The 19,587-nt window shown below is 36.6% G+C and overlaps 1 protein-coding gene across 2 annotated transcripts in view; it reads right to left on the reverse strand.

The window, feature by feature from the left end:
* NALCN (sodium leak channel, non-selective) overlaps positions 1–19,587 on the reverse strand; it is a gene marked incomplete at both ends in the record, with an annotated part of 218,699 nt that overhangs the window by 69,622 nt on the left and 129,490 nt on the right. For both annotated transcript variants that reach the window (XM_084305464.1, XM_084305463.1), the window contains 2 exons: positions 13,902–13,976; positions 17,445–17,582. In XM_084305464.1, coding sequence (XP_084161590.1) covers positions 13,902–13,976; positions 17,445–17,582 — 213 coding nt within the window. The remainder of the gene's footprint in view (positions 1–13,901; positions 13,977–17,444; positions 17,583–19,587) is intronic.

A 19,587-nucleotide genomic window follows, 5' to 3' on the forward strand; every position in this document is an offset into this window, starting at 1 on the left:
ATAGAAATAGAGAATGGTCCTTAGTGACCTGTCCAAATTAGCAAAGGAAGCTAGGTTTCAACTAAATAAAGCCTTTCTCCCCCGTGCACGTTTTCACAAGGACACTGAAAGACTTATGGAGCTCAGGAATGAAAAAAGTAGTGGGTGGGGAATGAAAGAAATGAATGTCCAAAAAGATTAAATCAGGCCTAAGGTCACTTGTGCTATTTGAAATCATGCAAGAGATCACTTCTGCTCAGTTGGGCATGACATCGTGAGGACAGTCCTGAAAAATGGCAGTGATAATGATGATGCAACATTGACCTAAGTTTATACATGACATAAAAAATCAGCAACCAGATAGCTGGTAATGCAATTCAGAAATCTCAGCTGCTGCTTGACCATTTTGTGGAAGTTTTATTGACACATTTCACCAATAGGAATTCATCATCATTGCACTGTGATGACCAATAGACAGTAAGTGTTACCATGGCTATGTCTCATTTTTCTAGATTTTGTTTTCTCTGGTGGATAGGAAACTCCATTTTCAAGTACATTCATTTCAGCTGCCAACAGGAGACCTTGAACTAGCAGATTTGATTTCCACATGAAGTGATTCTGAGTGGAGATGATGGTCATTATCTAGGTTGTACTGCAGTTCACCTTGGCTTTATGTATCTTGATTCTGTTGAAGTCAATGTTGAAGCCCCTGCCACTTGCACCAGTAAGTCAGCTTTACTATTTTGCAGTGGCAGATATAACTGTTTTTTTGGTAGTAGGGTTCTTAACAGAAAAAAATATAGCAGACATGTTTGTGTGTCTGTGCACATATGCATGTTTAACACAGAGGAGGTTTGAGAGAACAATATCATACAAAGCAAGAGTATATGCTATTCTTTTTCAAAGTAACTCTAACAAGACAAGGAACATTTAGTTGTTATACATTGGAAAATAGAAAGCAATGGCCACCTCATTGTAAAGGCCTTTATAACCTTCTCCTGCACACCCCTGCTCATGCTGAACCCAAATTGCCATGTTCCTGTGAGCTTACGGGGAGCCAGTGAAGTCCTCACACAAATGCACAGAACATGCATTCTCTGTATCACATCAAGTGTGGATAAAAGGTATCTGCTGAAAGTTTTACCATCTCTAAGTAATTAAAATTTTCAACAGGTTTCCATGGGTAATATTCTACTTTTTTTTTTTTTTTAATATGAAATCTTAAATGCATTAAAGACTGTCACATCAGATTTTCTAGACAGACACATTTTGAAAGAAAGGAAAATAAAAGTGGTGTCAAATGTAAATGAAGATCGCATTAAGGCACTCATGGAGAAAGTCTAGTAACAATTTGTTACCACTCCTATATAACTATAAACTCCAATATAAGATACGGATTCAGTAAATGAAATAGGAGAAGTCTTCTTTCCTAGAACTGAACCAGAAAATAATTTTTACACATCATATAAAATAGAAAAATACTGTAAGAATTTTGAGAGAGATTCACTGAGTTTTTAAAGGAGAAGAACAAAAAGAGGAAGAGGATGAGGGATAGTCCAGAACCATAGAGATAAAGTACTGTTTTACACCATGTGGGATTTCATCCTGTATCCTATGTATCCCATCAAAATTTATTGTCCATTGCTTTTTGAAAGACTTTAATGTAAGCCTATGATATCTTGACATAATGTGGTATATGGATAAAAGCTGACACTGAAAGTCTTTTTAGAGAAGCTTTATGCATATCTGTTGATATCACAATTCAAAGATTAAAAATGACAGCTAGCATTAACAGCTTTAGTTCCTACAGTAGCTTTGGCAAGTCTTTAAAATTACTTGCAGCTACTGCTAGCAGCTTGTTTTCTCCAAGCTCATCTACATCTTTTCATGATTTCAAAATTACTTGATACACATCAGAAACTTACCTAAGATACAGATTGAACAAATGAATGCATTGTATTTTTCTCATCTGTTATCCATATGAGTATACAGATCCAAAAGGCTAAGGCATATAAGGCACAGGGAGCATTCTAAAATGACAGGCTGTTGAATATAGCTATGTTGTTTGATACAACCTTTGTTGTTGTTAATGCTGTTAAAACTGCCAATTGCTTAAAGCTTCACAGTTGCAAATGTTCTGGTTTCAGAATAATGCAGATGCTTGCACTCTAAATACACATTCACAGATAGTTTGGGCTGCAGATAGCCGTGTACCTGTGCAGTGTTCTGAAACCTGAATTGTTTATGCTTTGGTTTTCATAATAAGGTGAAAGGGAGGATGAAGGACTCTTCCAAATCATTATTTTCTTTTCCTTAGAGTGCTTTTAAAAACGGCTTGTGTTCCAAAGAGTTATTTCCCTCCAAAAAAAGGAAAGTACTTTGCTTTTAACAAACCATGCATGCTAGTGTGGCAAGCAGTTCACAGAATACTGGCTAGCTGGCATGTGAACGTCTTCGGTAGGAAAGCAAGGTTCTACATAGAGAAAACAAGCCCTGTAGAGCCTTAGTTGGTTTATGTGTTTTCTTTTTAACAGAGATGAAAATCATTGTTTTCTAGAGCTTTTTTACAGTATGTAACTCGAGTTTCTCAATTCCCAAATCCACATTAAGGAAACCTTTTAATTTTTGTATTGTTTCAAGAATCCCATTTCAATTATCCCTGATGCCAGACAATCTAGATTTCCTTCTCCTTTTGGAACCAAGTTTAGGAAGAAGAACTTCTCAGCCTTACTCACTGTACTACACCACTCAGGCTTCAGTTTGGCTGACGGTCAGATTGTGACTTATCTTCTCTTTATAACCAATTCTGCTGAATAAATTACTTTGTTAGCCCTTACCTCTGTAAAGTTATCAGAGGGGTTTAATTATGAAGATTTATTGACAAAAACATAGCAAAGATCAATGTAAAATATTTAATCTTAGAAGTTCACAATGAAAAGTTAAAGGAAAATAAGCAGGGGACTAAGTTCAGGTTAGTTTCTTCATTTGTTCTATAGACAATCATACAGAAAGACAGCAGCAGGAGTGTCTAGCAGAAGCTATAAAAATAGCATGTATTTTCACTAGCGAGAAAACCAATGTGCTGTTTCAGTTGTTAGAACTGCTTTACATAGAGATGATGAGTATCTGGAGGGCAAAAGCATATGGAAACCAAATTCCGTATCTTAGTATCTAGGAACAGTTACAAAGCAAACAAAACCTAGAAAGGTTTAAATACACTGATAAATAGTCTCAGCAAACATCGTGTGCTTCATCAAAACAAAAGTTATCATGTGATTCAGGTCAGTGGCAGTACCCTGGCTTTTTCTTTCTGTTCATTTGACTTCAACAGAAAACACAACAACAACAACAAAAAATAACCCAAGCCTGAAAATGAGTTAAAATTTGTAACCTTCCCCAGCACTGACAGTAGAAACATGCTGTATGTGAGACAGAGAAAAAGCATGCTAATGGAAGACTAAGTTGCAGAATGGACTTTTGTGTTTAGCTCTGGGAAAGATCAGTGTACTGCTCATTTTTATCTCTTTGCCAGTGTAACTCCCATATTGGAAACCTGGTTTGAGTGAAAGCTTTTTCTCACATCACAAACTTCAGCAATAACTACACGCTTTGGACACAGAAACACTGAGCATCAAACGTCAGTAGGAATTTTTTGTTCAAGACAGCAGTGATCATTCCCAGAGCAACAGCCAAGTTCAGAAAGGAGAGAAACCATGAAAGACTGCAAGGAAACCAGTGCTGCATTTTTGAATTTTTGGAGGCTCTCTTAATAAAGAGATGTCTGTTTTGCAAATTTTCAGTGATGGAAGGATGGACAAATTCCTTCAACAATGAGTGGGGAGAAGTGAATACAGTCAGATGTGAACATATGAACTAATGTAAACAAAAGACTATCCTTATTGCATCTAGATATGAAAGAAAAAGAAACGACAGGTGGAAAAATGAGAACCATAATGATGGTGCTGAGCATATTGACAAGAAGAAGAATGAAGTACTATAGGAAATAAAAAAAAATAAAAATATATCTATAAAAAATCCCAGAATCCTGCAGAATCCTGGCATTGATGTAGCAACACAAGCTAATGTGTCAGTGCAGGGAATATAAGATGGATATCCTCAACATCATTGGTGGTACAGTTAGAGCTTTATTCTCTGGGGAAGCAATTATTTGTGCCTTTGCCTTTCAAGACCAAATATAACTAAAAAAACTTAGTGGGATACATTAAGACCCATGACAGCCACATTTCTGACATATTCCCATGGCAAACAATGAATATCTGGTTTCACACAGACCATCCCATCTTTTTTTTCTGTGGATAGCTTTTGCTCTTCAATTGAATAAGGTCTGTATTTCCTTCTGTGCCCATCAAGATGGAAGTTGGGAAACTGCAAAAATCCTATCGGATTCTTGCAACACCTTTAGAAAACTAACTGAAGTGCCAAAGCCAGGAACCTTTATGAAGCTAAGTTTGCAAACTACTAACTCTTTCTTTGCTGTAAATGGAGAGAGATAAGCAGCTTTAAATGTTGACTTTTGTGCTTCTTTCTTTCTATTAACAAGTGAGTGCCTAACCTAAATTAGGATCCCAACCAAGAAACTTCTGTAAGATACTTAACATTACAGGTGGTGATTTTGGGCCTCAGAAATGTAGAAGCACCCATACTATTAAATGTCAGTGAAACATGGTTCCCAATGTTGGAGGTTCATGTCATTAAACTTTATCCATTGGAAGTCAGACACTGCCTAATTAGTTGTCTAGACTCCCTCTGTAATAAATAGAAAAAGTGAGCACCCATTTTGGAAGGTATGAATCATTACTCAGAGGGTGACTATGACTACAGGGGAAGCAGAGATGACTAGTTTAGACTAATGTCTAACTTTTTGCATGGCTAACAAGATAACATGAATTTTGTCCTTTGACATTTTAGAAAATTGTAACCTTTATCTAAAAGAGTAAGAATTTGTTCTCTTGGTACATAATTGTTCTAAAACTTGAGGATAGTAGCTTCTAAAATTCTGAGTGTTAGATAAACTACAAAGGCATGAAAGTGTTTTGTTATGCTGCTTACTGCATAAGCACAGAGAATTCTAAGGATTTATTTATTTACTTATTCAGTGTGTATTTAGAGTAGAGTAGAGTAGAACAGAATAGAACAGACCAGAACAGAACAGAATAGAATAGAATAGAATAGGTTTCAGTTGGAAGAGACCTACAAAAATCAAATATCAGAGTACTCTGGGGCTGATCTGAAGTTAAAACACATCATCAAGAGCATTATCCAAATGCCTCTCTAACACAGGCAGGCACATCAACCACCTCTTTAGCAAGCCTGTCCCAACTTCTTTACTCTTGGTAAAGAAGTTTATCCATGTTCTCTTGGTAAAGAAGTTTATCCATGCCTAGTCTGAAACTCCTCTGATGCAGCTTTGATCCATTCCAAAGTGTCCTGACACTAGATGCCAGGGAAAAAAGACGAGCACCTCCCTCTCCACTTCCCTTCCTCAGGAAGTTGTAGAGAGCAATGAGGTTGCCTCTCAACCTCCTTTCCTTTAAACTAGACAAACCTAGTGTCCTCTGCTTCTCCTGAATAGAAAATATGCTGTTACTTTTGTCTCAAAAATAAATCTATCTTTTTAAGTGCACGAAGTTTCTTTTTACTCTTTGGAGATCTCTTTTACAGGAGTTCAAAACATGTATTTAATCGATCTAAGTTAGATATGAAAAGCCCATGGAAATATTTTTATCTGCATAAAAATAATAACTGTAAAATCAACAACTAGTGGGATTCTGCAGAGCTCAATTTTAAGGCCAGCTCTGTTTAATGTATTCATGCTGACTTGGACACAGGACCTGAAGGTATACTATGCAATTTTGCATATGACTCTAAATTGGGAGGAATGGTTGACTCTGTCAAGAGGCCTTGCAGAGAGATCTTGACAAATTGAAGGGCTGGACAATCACCAATAATAAAAAGTTTAACAAAAGCAAGTAGATAAGGGGTAATCCTGAATGAGTACAAGACTGGGGGACGAGAGGCTGGAGAGCAGCACTGCAGAAAGGGATTGTGGTGTTTTGGCAGATGGCAAGTTGAATATGAGCCACCAGTAGCCAGCAGCTAGGAGGGCCAACCACATCCTGGGGAGCATCAGGTTCTCCATTGCTAGCTGGTCGAGGGACTGTATTGTTCTGCTCTTCTCTGCACTGGTGTAGTCTCCCCTCGAGAACCATGTGCAGTTTTGGGTGCCACAGTATAAGAAAGACATAAAGCTGTTAGAGAGTGTCCAAAGGAGGGCCAGAAAAGATGGTGAAGGGCCTAGAGGGGAAGATGTATAAGGAGAGGCTGAGCTCACTTAGTTTGTTCAGTGCAGAGCAGGCTAAGGGGAGGCCTCATGGCGGCCTGCAGCTCCTTCATGAGGGGAGCGGAGGGGCAGGTGCTGAGCTCTGCTCTCTTGGGACAGCAACAGGACCCGGGGGAATGGTATGGAGCTGGGACAGGGGAAGTTCAGGCTGGCTATAAGAAAAAGGTTCTGCATCCAGAGGGTGGTTGGGCACTGAGGCAGGCTCCCCAAGGAAGAGGTCATGGCACCAAGCCTGCCAGAGTTCAAGAAGAATTTGGACAATGCTCTGGGACACACCATCTGATTTTTGGGTGGTCCTGTGCAGAGGCAGGAGCTGGACTTGATGATCCATGTGGGTTCCTTCCAACTCAGCATAGTCTATGATTCTTTGAACTGATTGCATGTGAACTTAAGATCAAAGGTATACATTTTGCTTTTTTTTCTCCAGCTTACAGACAAACAAACCTGAAAACTATGGCAATCACAGTAAGGAAATTTTATATTTGTTCTTGGGATGTAAGTTGGAATTCTCTGGCATGTGAGTGCTGCTATTAGTTGAATAAAAATTACAACTCTACAAGCAACTAAGTTCCAGTAACCCTCTTAAAATCAAAGAAATGCTATGGTGATCAGAATCCTACAATATTGAAGAACTACTTTATCCTACTTAGTATAAATCTTTGATTTGAGTCTTTTATTTGAATTAGTTCTACTTTAGAGAATAATGTGGAAGGACTAAGCGCAATTTTTTAAAGACTAGCTTACCCTGTCTTCACTGACATTAACCAAAATTTTATGTATGCATTCTTGCATGAAAAGGGATCAGTAACAAAATCATTTTTAGAATATTGTCCCCAGAAATATCTTGTATAATGTTCAGTAAACACCAGGTACTCTTCTTTTACATAGTAGGAGGCCAAAATTGTCATTATAAATTGGGGATTTTCTAACCTTAGTACCAAGCAGAATAGTGAAGGAACAGAAGTAACTGCTTAGTGAGAAAAAAATAAGTGTTAATTGCTCTGTTTCCCTAACAACAAAATTAGAAAAAAATCAAAGAAAAACCAAGGCAGATTTTAAGACTAAATGGATTAACACTTAAAACTTTTTTTTTTTTTTTCTTCTTTTGTTTATTTTTAAAGACATCTGTACCCTTCTGGTAATGTACTGTAGTTCTGGATGATCAGGTGGTAGTGGATTCTAGTAGCAGTACCTCCCTACTCCTTATGCCCCCATCACTACCACCACCAAAAACGACAGCAAGGAGTACTACAGAACCAGATGCCATCATCAAATGGATGGTACCCAAGTCTTGATTAACTTTATTCTGCTACAATTGCTCCTTCTTATCAAACAGAGTACCTAATGGTTTCTTTCTTGTCTTTCACTATGAAAGTCCTGTCAAGAATACTGATGTTTCTTGAACTGTTTCATTCTGGAAAGCTTCTAAGCATTTTAAAACCTGACCCTAAGTCACTGACGTCAAATTGAGCTGTTCAGACATTAACTGTTGCCAAAACAAAGAATCTATCACAAAAGACAAAACAAACAAAGAAGCTATCTTTATCTCCAGGCTTCTCTGTTTATGAAAGTTTCTGTTTTCAACATCAAAGAGTTAACATTGAGATTTTAAAAAAGAGAAACTAAACATAGAAAACATCTGCTGTTTTTAAAAGCACAGAGGCAAAAATAATGTATTTGTAAAGGCAGGATTTGTTAAAAATATACACTATATATATATATTTATACACATCTTTGCATCCTCCTGCATATACTGCTTAGATATGGATTCAGGGGAAAAAAACTTGTATCAACTTTATGGTATGGAGCAGAAGGGGAGGGAAAGGAGAATGTATATCTGGTATATCTGTATATCTGGTGAGAATAAAAATTTCATTAAGTTGGAAGAAAAATGTCCTTACTGCATATTCCTAATCACTCCTCCAAGAATTTCTGTTGCTAGGTAGTAATGCATGTATTGAGAAAATATTTTTAGTAATGAATGCAATCTGTACTCATGTTTAAATGCACACAAGAGAGCAAAGACAGCATCTGTGTGATGGTATGACAGAAATCTGACCTTCCCTAAGGGAATATTCCTTTGAAGCAGCAGGACTACACTTATGTGTGACTTCAGTAATTGAAAGTAGATGGATATTCCTGTCTGACTTGAGGGGCCTAGGCACTGGAGGGACTTTGTTCTCCTCCTCTCCATGTATGAAAATCCAGATGTTGTGAAATTATATATGAACCCAAAGATGACACTTCAGCTTTGATTCTCTAGTTCTAAAATAGGGACACAACAATCTCATCTGATACAAGCCTTAAAATGAACCCTTCAAAGTTAGTAAGGTAAGCAGGGGTTGTTATCATAAGTATAAAGCGTATCAAGAATATTTTATCTTCTACTACTGTTGAAATTACATCTATTTTAACTATGGAGTTCCAGAAAATAGGATTACAGAAGTAGGATAACATGGCCAAAGAAGTTAGGCAACTGCTTACATTTAGAGATGCTTGAGAAGCTTGCTCTTTCCCTTGTGGAAACACAACACACTTAAATGGTACATTGTTTTAATCATCAATGAGCTCTATGACTTTAGTTCTTCATTGTGCTACCTGCAAATTGCTTCTGAAATCCCATTCAGATTATGGAAAATTAGAGGTTTAAAAATGATTTCACTGGGTTGGATCAAAGGTCCATCTCACCAGTGTCCAGTCTCTGATATGACCAGCAGAAGATGTCTAGGAAATGAGTATAAGAACAGATCAAGTACAAAGCAATTATGTTTACTGCATACTCTCTCAGCTTTGACAACCTCTGGGGCTGAAACCTGTAAGCAGTAAATATGTGGAAAATATAATGGGAAAAGTTAACAGAGCTGTTGTGAAGGAAAGTTATGCTTCACAATCTGTTAAGAGTTCTTTGAAGTAGTCAAACAACACCTGGATTATAACTCACACAATGCAACTGAATATCCAAAAAGAAAAGTCCAAAAATTGGCTTTCAAAGAAATCCTTTCAGCTTCTTAAATTTTAAGCAACAGTTTATGGACGGGGGCAGAAGAAAAGAATAAAAGGGGAGGACAGAGAGACTGTAGCTGATAGATTTCTTGTTCCTTAGATCCTTGTCATCTGCATAACTGAACACTGAACACCACAGAAGAGGGCATCACTGGAGGATGAGCAGGATCAACCTCGTATCTGAAGATGAGCTAACGTGTTAGGGTCAGTCTGTATTGCAGCAAAGGATCAAGTTTATTGTACAGACAGCTAGTGAACATGAGCTATTGTACAACCCCTTTTCACTTGACATGACCTATCAAGGCAAACAAAGCCAAGATGAGACATGTGGCAGGGGCTGGGAGACATATTGTGAATGAAACACAGAGCTGTAAGAATACAAAGAATGATTCTGTTCCTAAACCAACTGAATGGCGTCTTAGAAAAATAGATTCTATTCCTATGTACACCTGTGAAGCTAAGTAAATCACTTAAATCAATCTTTTACAAGTGTTATTTTTGGTCTAGATACTTATGAAGGGCACCATAGAAAGTCAGGAAGGCGATTAATAGTTTTGTCTTCACAGCAAAGCTTGAATACTGTGCCATAAATAATACACACATCACACATTGTACAATAAAGAGAAAAAATATCAGCTAGTTGCTTGTTAAAGTGAGTTGTATGTGTTCTTTGCCCTATACGAGGTTAGACTTTTGGAAAGAATATTATATAGTGATCTAATTGAAAACTGAATCATGATGTATATCCTTAAATAAATTGAGGATATAAATTCACACAGGTACATTTAATTCTAAAAGTTTACTAGCTTTTAATTACATTATTTTACAATCTTACTTATAATCTCCTACTTGTGTAATGTATTCTTTGCTTGGATTTATTCATATGTAAACACATTTACTGAACCAACACGAATACCAAGTGTTTATATATCACTTTACATTTTAGAGTACATTGCAAATATTAGCTAATTAGTCCCTTCTCAATAATCTGAAAGATAAGTAATAATATTTCTGTTATCAAGATCAAGAAAATAAGTTATAATTAAGAAGTATACATCCCAAATGGATTATTAGCTAGGTGTCATATTCTCCCTCCTTCCTTGAAAATCATCCAGTACTTCATAATTTGAAAATGCCCCCAAGTTAACAGCCATTAAGTGTAGAGAAAAAAAAATGCAAACACGAGGACAGAAATATTTCTGAAAGCATTATAGTTTGACCATTTTTAACAAATCCATGTCTTTTACATTAACAGTTTGAATGATTGATTTATCCCTTGGCACCATTGAGCTTTGAATTATAGATGTCAAAAAACTTCCTTTGCAGTGATACAGATCTGTTTCCTTATAGAAATGGTCTTGATTAAAACATAACAATTACCTCACAATCTTCCTTCTTCTTATAGTTTATTTTTAGTGGAGAATTCAAAATATTATTGAATTAAAAACTCTTCCTGCTTTATCTTCTGAGATAAGACAACCAATATTTCAGTATAATAGTGCACAGCCACTATCAGCATTGAGCCTGTGATACCATCACATTTACCCCACAGGAAACCTTTTCTATTCTAGTCACTTAGTCAGGTGTGCAATCATTCCAATAATTCCCTGTGATTCAGCTCTGAGAACCAATCTCTTACTTTCTTTCATCTTAAGCATTTTTAAACCATAACACTCATTTCATATGAATTTGTTTGGATGAAACACCAGAAGAGAATATATTCAGTGGTATTGAGCAATAGTCAAGAAGAGGCTACTGTGTAAAGCAATATTTCAAAGCATGAATAAAAGGGAATCGCTGTCAGCCAACCTGGACATGTTCATACGTCAAAATGGTGTATAATGAACGCACCATTATGCCAGAGTAAACCAAACTGGCATGTCCAATGGCAAAGTGCAGACTTTTTCCTTAAATACTGGCTTGGTCACAGAAATAAAATGTACTGTGCGTGAAGTGATGGTGCCACACTGCAATGCAGCTAGAAAGTTTGGCAGCTAGGTCTGCTCATTTGGGCATCTGTTTTACTATGGCCCAGCATCCAACCTGTGTAGTTGTGCTGCTGCCACTCTCAAAGTTATGAAATTTAGGGACTTTTTCCAATAATTATATTTATGTCTTTTAATAGAGTGTGGTCTATTTATAGTTATTATGGAGACAGGATTCCTACCTCGCTAAGAAGATTTTGGGCTAACACAGCGGCAAGCACTGCAAGTGGTGCTGCTTCCATGGACATGGCCAAACATTGCTCATTGATGGGAAGTAGAAAATATTTTTTCCCCCTCTTTGCTTCTGTGTGTCCTTTGCTCATTTTTCCTCCCTTTTCCCTTCCTTTGATTAAACTTAAACTATCCTTATCTCAACCCATGAGCTTTTTTTTTTTTTTTTTTTTTTTGATTTCCATCATACTTTCTTCTCTCCCTCATCTTTTGAGGAAGGGAAGTGAGAGAGCAGTTGTGGAGTTTAGCTGCCCAGCTGGGTAAAACCACCATAGCCTCTCATCATTGCTTTTTGTTCACCAGTTTCAAAGGGGTGCACCTAAAACACAAAGTCATGTTGCTGTCATCTCATAAGCAAAGGTGTAGATTTATAAGTGGTTTATGAATCAAAGAAGTTAAGTGTCACGGGAAAGCCACAGGATTTTACGTCTCAAGCTGTTCACTTGAGAAAGTTGATTCGTGCTCCTAATTCATGCAGACATTATGAAAATTTTCCTGTAAGATTATCAGTATGATATCACATTGCTTATCATATATCTGAGTCATTTTCATTTCAGATCATTTTACCTCTTGAGACTGGTAAGGAGCAAAATGACTAAACTTGATTTGGTCTATTCAATTTGCAAACTCAAGATTGTCTGGCCATCCCAGAATCTACTATAAGATCTCTCATTTCACATATGTGAGCTGATTAAATGATACCCAGTATTTATATTTCTTTGTGCCAGAAAATGCCTACTCTTCTAACTCACTGCATTTGCAGTATACACTGATATTCAATACTGCAGCAGCAAATGCCGTAATGATTTTTAGATTGAATTATACAATGAAGATCTTAAAGTGCCTATATTTTTATTTTGTAGTGCCCTGAATATTAGAATTTTGGGAAGGAATAGTAGTTTGACACATTGCTATTATTCAGTGAGCATACATGAAACATACCATCCTTAAATCCACATTTAACATTTTTAGAGAAATGGGAAATTTGTAGAAAATAAGCACAACCAATACAAACATAATAAATGAAGAAATGCATAACTTTAGTTTTAAAACTAGAAGAGAAATAAATTGGATGGAAAAATAAGGGAAAGTTAATTTGGCACATTGGCTTCAGTGCAAAATAAGTAAATTGTATGGGAGATTATTTTTCAAGGATTAAAAGAATAAAATTCTACACCAATTGCTGATGCACATTTAAGAAAAACAACACCAACAAATGATGGGTGAAAGAAGGCTACAACCCAAATATTTCAAAAGCACTTTCGACACATTAAGCTCTCAGTATGCTATCTCACACATGAAATAAGCAAATGCTTATTAGTTTGCATCTCTGCACAAATAAAATCACACCTGTGTATTTACGTAAAACATAGAGACACCTTCCTCTGTGGTGATTTGCTCACAAGGTCAGAATGGCCAACATGAACCCACTAGTTATATTCATTTTATGTGATTTTCATTCTGGGTTTCAAGCTGGTGACAGTGGCTTCTAGGTAATCTTGATTCTCAAATCTGGAGAATCAAGCAAGCATGGTAACTTTGACAAGTGTCTTTAGGACTCACCCAACACATTCAACGAAGGCCCCTCTATCACTTCCTGTCTGTCAGCTCTTGCCAGTACTCTCACTTGCAGTGGTTCCACAGTGTGCTCATATATTGCCATATGGCTCATAGCATTTTAACATTTGAGGCCTAAAGTCGGGGAGATTGTCTGCCTTGCTGTGAATCAAGTATTTTTACTTAATTTTACTTACAAAAGGCTATGGGAACTACATCATAGAAAAGTTTACCCTCTGCAGAAATGGGTCCATGGTTTGCTAATGCTTCATATCCTACTCATGTCTGATGTGGTATAGGGGAAACACTGTATTTTCACTTTTCTTCATAGTGGAGTGCAAATACAGACCTATAACCACTTAGGCTGAAGTACAGCAGTCACATGGTAGAACCTTTGTGAACACAAAAATAAGCTAAACAACATTTTATCAATAAGTAGATTATAAGCAAAAAGATTACCTAGCTATGATTTTTACATCATTTCAAATATATGACAATCTGGGGGGTTGGAGTTAGATGATCTTTAAGTTCCCCTCCAACCTGAACCATTCTATGATTCTATGATGTAAGCTATTTTCTAAATCTTTTTTTTTTTTTCTTCTAATAATCTCTTAATTTCTACCTTATATTGTGTGATGACCAACTATGCATCAAAGTATGGCTATTTTTTTCAACATCTGTTTTCTTCATACTCATGAAATGTCTCACATATTTTGCCATAAGAACAACGGTAGAGAAATGTTTTACTGAAAATACTTTCAAGCACAGAAAAAACATGTTCTTACTTGTTTAAGTTTCTTCAGATCTTCATCAAGTTCCAAATTGTCCAGAATAACAGCAACAAACAAACTGAGTAGAATCTACAAAACAATTACAAATTATTTTTTAAAGCTTGCCTTATATTTCTCAAGAAATACTATTAAATACAGTGGAAAAATGAGGGTGCTATTCATGTAAAAGGGGGTACTGCCTTCGACATTTGTTGAACTAATATTGCTTGCCTATATATGCCTGCTAGTCATTTTGTAAGTAGTAAATTGTTTCTGGCTTATTTGACTTGCTTAACGCTCACGATGTCTCTGTGCAAAGTAGCTAACTCCACTTGGAAAGAGAAGTAAATTTGTGTCATTGTTTGCATCAGGAGCCACAATGTTGGAAACACATGCATTTTCATTTATTGTCCATTAAATATTGTGTAGATATGCCTTTAGGAGGAAGAATCACAGAAAAAGAAAGTATGTGTATATCAGATTATATTTTCCTTTAAAGGTAGTGACTAGAGGCCAAAGAAGGGGAAAATTTCACAGATATAGCTGTGAAGGAGACAGAACAGGCAGAGAATGGATATAGGTGGGGGAGGATACCTCCATTCAGCATCTCTCTTCAGATTACTTAAGTCTTAAAGCAGCAAATGCATACAGATGTAGCTTTACAGCTACTGCCAAGGTTTTAGTCTCTGAGGATCAAGGGAAATGTTTACAAACATATCAAGCTTCTACAGGCAAGCACCAATTTCCTAGGGATATCAGTAAGAATTTCATCTCTTTTACAGGTGTTACAGGTCTAAAATATTTCTTTGGTTTTGAACCACTGACTGACAACCAGAGCAGACAATTGTATCTGTTCACCACTGTTGATGTTTGCTGTCATTCAAGCATACTGGGAAGAAGACAAAGAAAGGACTTTCACTCATAAACTTATAAAATACCAGTCTTCAGAAAAGTGTTTTTTTTTTTTTTCTTGTTTTTTTTTTTTAAATAGGGAACGGTCTTTGGCAATATTTAGAATTTCCTGCAGTTGTTAGAAAACACATATTAAATATGCCACATACTTAAACAGGACTTCAAACTGTTTTTGATGATCTGATTACTATGAACTGTGAAAGTTAAGATGGCCTTCATAATGCAAAAACAGGACAGAGTTCTGATAAAATACTTAATCCGTGGTACAAAGCACTTTGATCCCTAATTGCTAATGAAAGGTTTTGCTATCATTCTGTCAGGATTTTACAGTATGGTCTTTTTCTTCTTCAGATACTTTATACAGCCTATGATAGTCTAGTACCTGAGCTCAGTGAATTAAGGAAAGTTAAGGAAATTTATTTTACGTTCCACATGACAAAAAAAAAATGCAGTACTCGTTAAATATATCACTGCTTACAGCTGCTTCATGCACAGATTTGTATCAAGGCATCAAGACATTCATTAACTCCATTTTCACTTTCTTCAACAAGAACCGAAGACCTCGTACCACAAAAGAAAAGTTAAATGCAAACTTATTATTTGTTTAACTTCCTCCACTGCCATCTCATCTAATAACAGTCTTCACTTCCAAGAGAGGTTTTGTTTTTTGAGCTTCAACTTTTCGTTGCTTCCTCATGTGAAACCTATTCATTTCTTTCCAAAGCTCTATAGTCTGTTTTGCCAAATGCCGGCAATTATCACTTCTCAATTCTAATCCTCCCCCTTCTTCTGGCTGGTGAAAGTTATTTCTCCATTTGACTTCATTTTTGTTTTTCACTTAGGGCTGTTTATTCTTAGATCTCTTCTTTTTGGTTTCAGGAGCAGCCCAACTGTTTTTATGCTACTTTACCAATTCCATGATATTTTCTTTCTTTAAGCCTGTCTTTTGCCTCTAGACAACTTTGTCCTACATAGCTTTTCTCTTCCAAGGTCTGAGTAAAATATTAGAAGTGAAGCTAACAATTTCATAAGGCCAGATAGTTTTGCAAAGTGCTCTTAAAAAATCCATATTTCCAATCTTCATCCATATAAAATTTGCACAGGTGAATTAAAAGTATATACTTATGGAACAAAGCAAGGACTGTTGACTTAAAATTTGAATGCCTTGGAAAAGGACTGAAGGACGGTATAGAGACAGGTGACTTAGCTCCTAGCAAAATAAGTAGTTTGAGTAAACAAATGTAAGAGTCCCAGATAATTCTTTCAAAACATAACACATAAAGCAGAATACTAAAAATTTCTTACAGCTAAGTTATTTTACAATTAAGATATGAATTTTTAGCACAGAGGCCATCTGACACTACTTTATTACTTGTTTAATGCTTATCTAAGAGGAAAAAAACAAAACAGATTCCAGATCATACTGGAAAAAAAAGCAGTAAGATTCTTTAACTAGTAACTTCTTGAAAATTCATGACCAAATTCCTCTTCCTTCTTGCTTTTTTTCCCCATTTCCCATGGAGTTTTAAAGTTTTCTTTGGCATAAGAAGTTACTTTTCTAGACCCAATATGCCTTACAAGTATAAGTTCCATGTAACTGCTGACAATGTACCTTTGCTCTGATTATATTCTGATTTGGTTAAGGGGCTCCAAGAGAACTGAATTCCCTTTACTGCCACTTATTAAGGATTTCAACCCATGTGAAGAAATCTGCACCCACAATTACAGTCTGATCAGTCAGTCATTATGTGTGAAGCAGAACACATAATAAAGTAAAAATGTAACAGGAAACTGATGGAGATAGTATAAATACAATTAGCACCTCAACTAAGTAGGCAACTGAGAAAAAAAAGGAAATGAAGAAAACGAAACTATGAATAAGTATATCAAAAACTGCAGTGAATGCAAAATACAAAATGTAGAAGTGAAATAAAAGTGGATAAAATGGTTATTCCCCTGAGTGTGGTATTTTCTCTGGGTTGGTATTCAAAATATGGTGCCAAGCCCGTATTGATATAGGATTTCCAAAACCATGTTTTCCATACCATTGTCTCTACTGAAAAATGTAATCATCTCACTTGAAATGCATACACAAAAAACATCTTTTTATATATAATACCCGTTTTCATACACATGCAGGAACCGCTTCATTAATTCTCATCCTTTTATTGCCTGATATACTATATCACATATTTTCTATGCATTGATTTTGCATCAGACAACAGGAAAGCACTGCTTTATAGTTAGGAGTTTGCATCCTAAGGCTTAACACTTCTGACTTTAATTACAGCTGCAAAGAGACTGCAATGGAAATTGAGAGGACCATTTCAACATGATAAATAAAAGCGCTTGCTTCACTCTGCAATCATCAGAACTGTGAAGGCACAAGACAGTTAACAATTATATTATTAGTCTACCAGCGTGACTTGGATCTTAGGAAGAACAACTCACACCAGAACAAAGGCTCCCCACTTATGCCACATGGCTGTAGGGTAAATTCTACTACATCAAAGAACTAAAGCAAAAGCCCCCTATGCTGAAAATTAGCATCACAATTAGTTTTAACTAGATGAGGAAAGCATTGAATAGGTATGGGAGTAATTTAAAACAAAGAAAAGCACAGTGCATTTGCAAGTCAAAACTTACCAGTGTAGCAAAAAGATGATATAGTATAAAATAAATGGCAACTACTGGTGCCCACATATGTCCTACAGCATTCAGTGTCTGATCCATGACATCTACCCATCCTTCCTGTGTGAGAATCTGAAACATTGACATGAACGCCTGCAAGAAAAAAAAAAACACACATAAATATTAACAATTCATGAACTATATAAATATGTTTTTATAGACATATTCCTCAAGTTGATTTAACAGAGCAAAACATTTTTTTTCTTTTAAAAAATTAGTGTATTTCAATATGTAAGGTCAGGTGAAATGCTATTTCAGAGCACAAGCAGAAAGAAATAGCTTAACCTCTGACTGCATTGTAATCTGCAACTTGTAAGTATAGTCTTGTCTCCATTAGCCCATATAAAAACTTTTTTGGTTGCCTTGTGGGGTAACAAAATTGGAAGGATAACCTCAGCATCACAGCTCATTGTTTACAATACAACACTATTGTAATTCTTTGTTTATACACATTCTTCAGGGTTGCCTCTCTATAAATATGCCTACAATAAAATGTAAAAGTTAAATGAGATCATACATTTATGTTATTTTAACAGCAGAAGCACTTTAGGCATCCTACTTGATGAAACTAAGCAATATAAAACAAGGTCCCAGTTCTTCCATCTGTTTCAGTCAGTCATACCCTTTCCCTACACTTTTTATAGAATCACAGAATCATTAGGGTTGGAAAAGCCCTCCAAGATCATCTGGTCCAACTACCCCCCTACCACCAATGTCACCCACTAAACCATGTCCCCAAGCACCATGACCAACCTTTCCTTGAACACCCTCAGGGACAGTGACTCCACCACCTCCCTGGGCAACCCGTTCCAATGCATAACAAAGTTTTGGCAGTAGCATTCTTTGTACACTTGTTTCTGTAACATTTTCAAATTCCTTCAGACCAGGGGTGCATGTCAAAAACAGAAGGAATAAATGAAATGTTTTCCTATCTTTGGTAACAGGATACGAATCCAGATGAGCCCTAGAACCCAGATATCTCAAAACTTTGAAACCCCATATGCACACAGATCAAAATGCAAGCACTAAGCAGTGTAAAGCACAAGACAAGTTACATCCCAATCCATGAAGGATAGGATGACAGTAAGATGCCAATGAGATGCCAAAACTATTATCCTTTTATGGCACAGATCAGTGGTCACTATCCATTAATGCAGCCTAACTGCTGGAGGTGTGTTAAAAGCCTTCCAGGTCAGAATATGGAAACAGGCTCAGAGAGATAAAAATGAATGATGCCAAAGGTGGTACCTGACACACACACTCTCAAAATGAGCCCTCTGGGACAAGCTGAGACACCTCCGTTTTACCGAAGGACTGATTGCTCATGGAACTGGGGATCACCAGGAAAAAAACAGAGCCTGAGTCAGGGGTAGGATTTATTTGATCAGATTCAGCCACAATCATTACAGACTTTTACATGCATTCACTAAATGCTTGCTTAACATAAATAGCTAAAGCAGATTCATCACCCTCTGTCTCCATCTCATCATTGACTGTAAAGGTACGGCGGAACCCATAGATCCAGAGGTTTACATAGTCACTGGCTGAAGGTAGGTGAGCTAATGGCATCCGTAGACCATGGCACAGACCAGAATCTAACTCAGTATGGCAAACCCATGAGCATGAAATGTACATCATACACAGGCACTGACGACTGCTCTGCCTCAGTCACAGAAGTTTGACTACAGAGTAGGAATGATGTGTGGATCCTTATGGATCTTTCAACAATGACAAACCATCACACAAGTTTCCTTTGCTTTTGCCTGGCATCAGAGGTACTGTCTTTCCAGACAGCAAAGATCAAAGCTGAGATCTTACTAAAGTATAATACATACCAAAAAAGTGCTAGAAATTGAAGATGTTACACCCATGAAAAAACTTTATCTGGAGAGCCTTTCATATCAACTTATCCTAAGCCCAAATGCATGTGGAAAAAGATGAAAATATGTAGATGCAAACTTTTTCACTTGAAAAACAATGAAATGGATTCTCTGAAGCAAACAGAAGCATAAGCAGTCAGGCTAAGACCATGGAGTTTGAGTGAGGCAGCTATTTTGACAATTGTTTTTCAGAATTAAATCACACTAACCAAATTTTC

Source organism: Netta rufina (genome assembly GCF_964035555.1).
Source record: "Netta rufina genome assembly, chromosome: 1".
Taxonomy (NCBI): domain Eukaryota; kingdom Metazoa; phylum Chordata; class Aves; order Anseriformes; family Anatidae; genus Netta; species Netta rufina.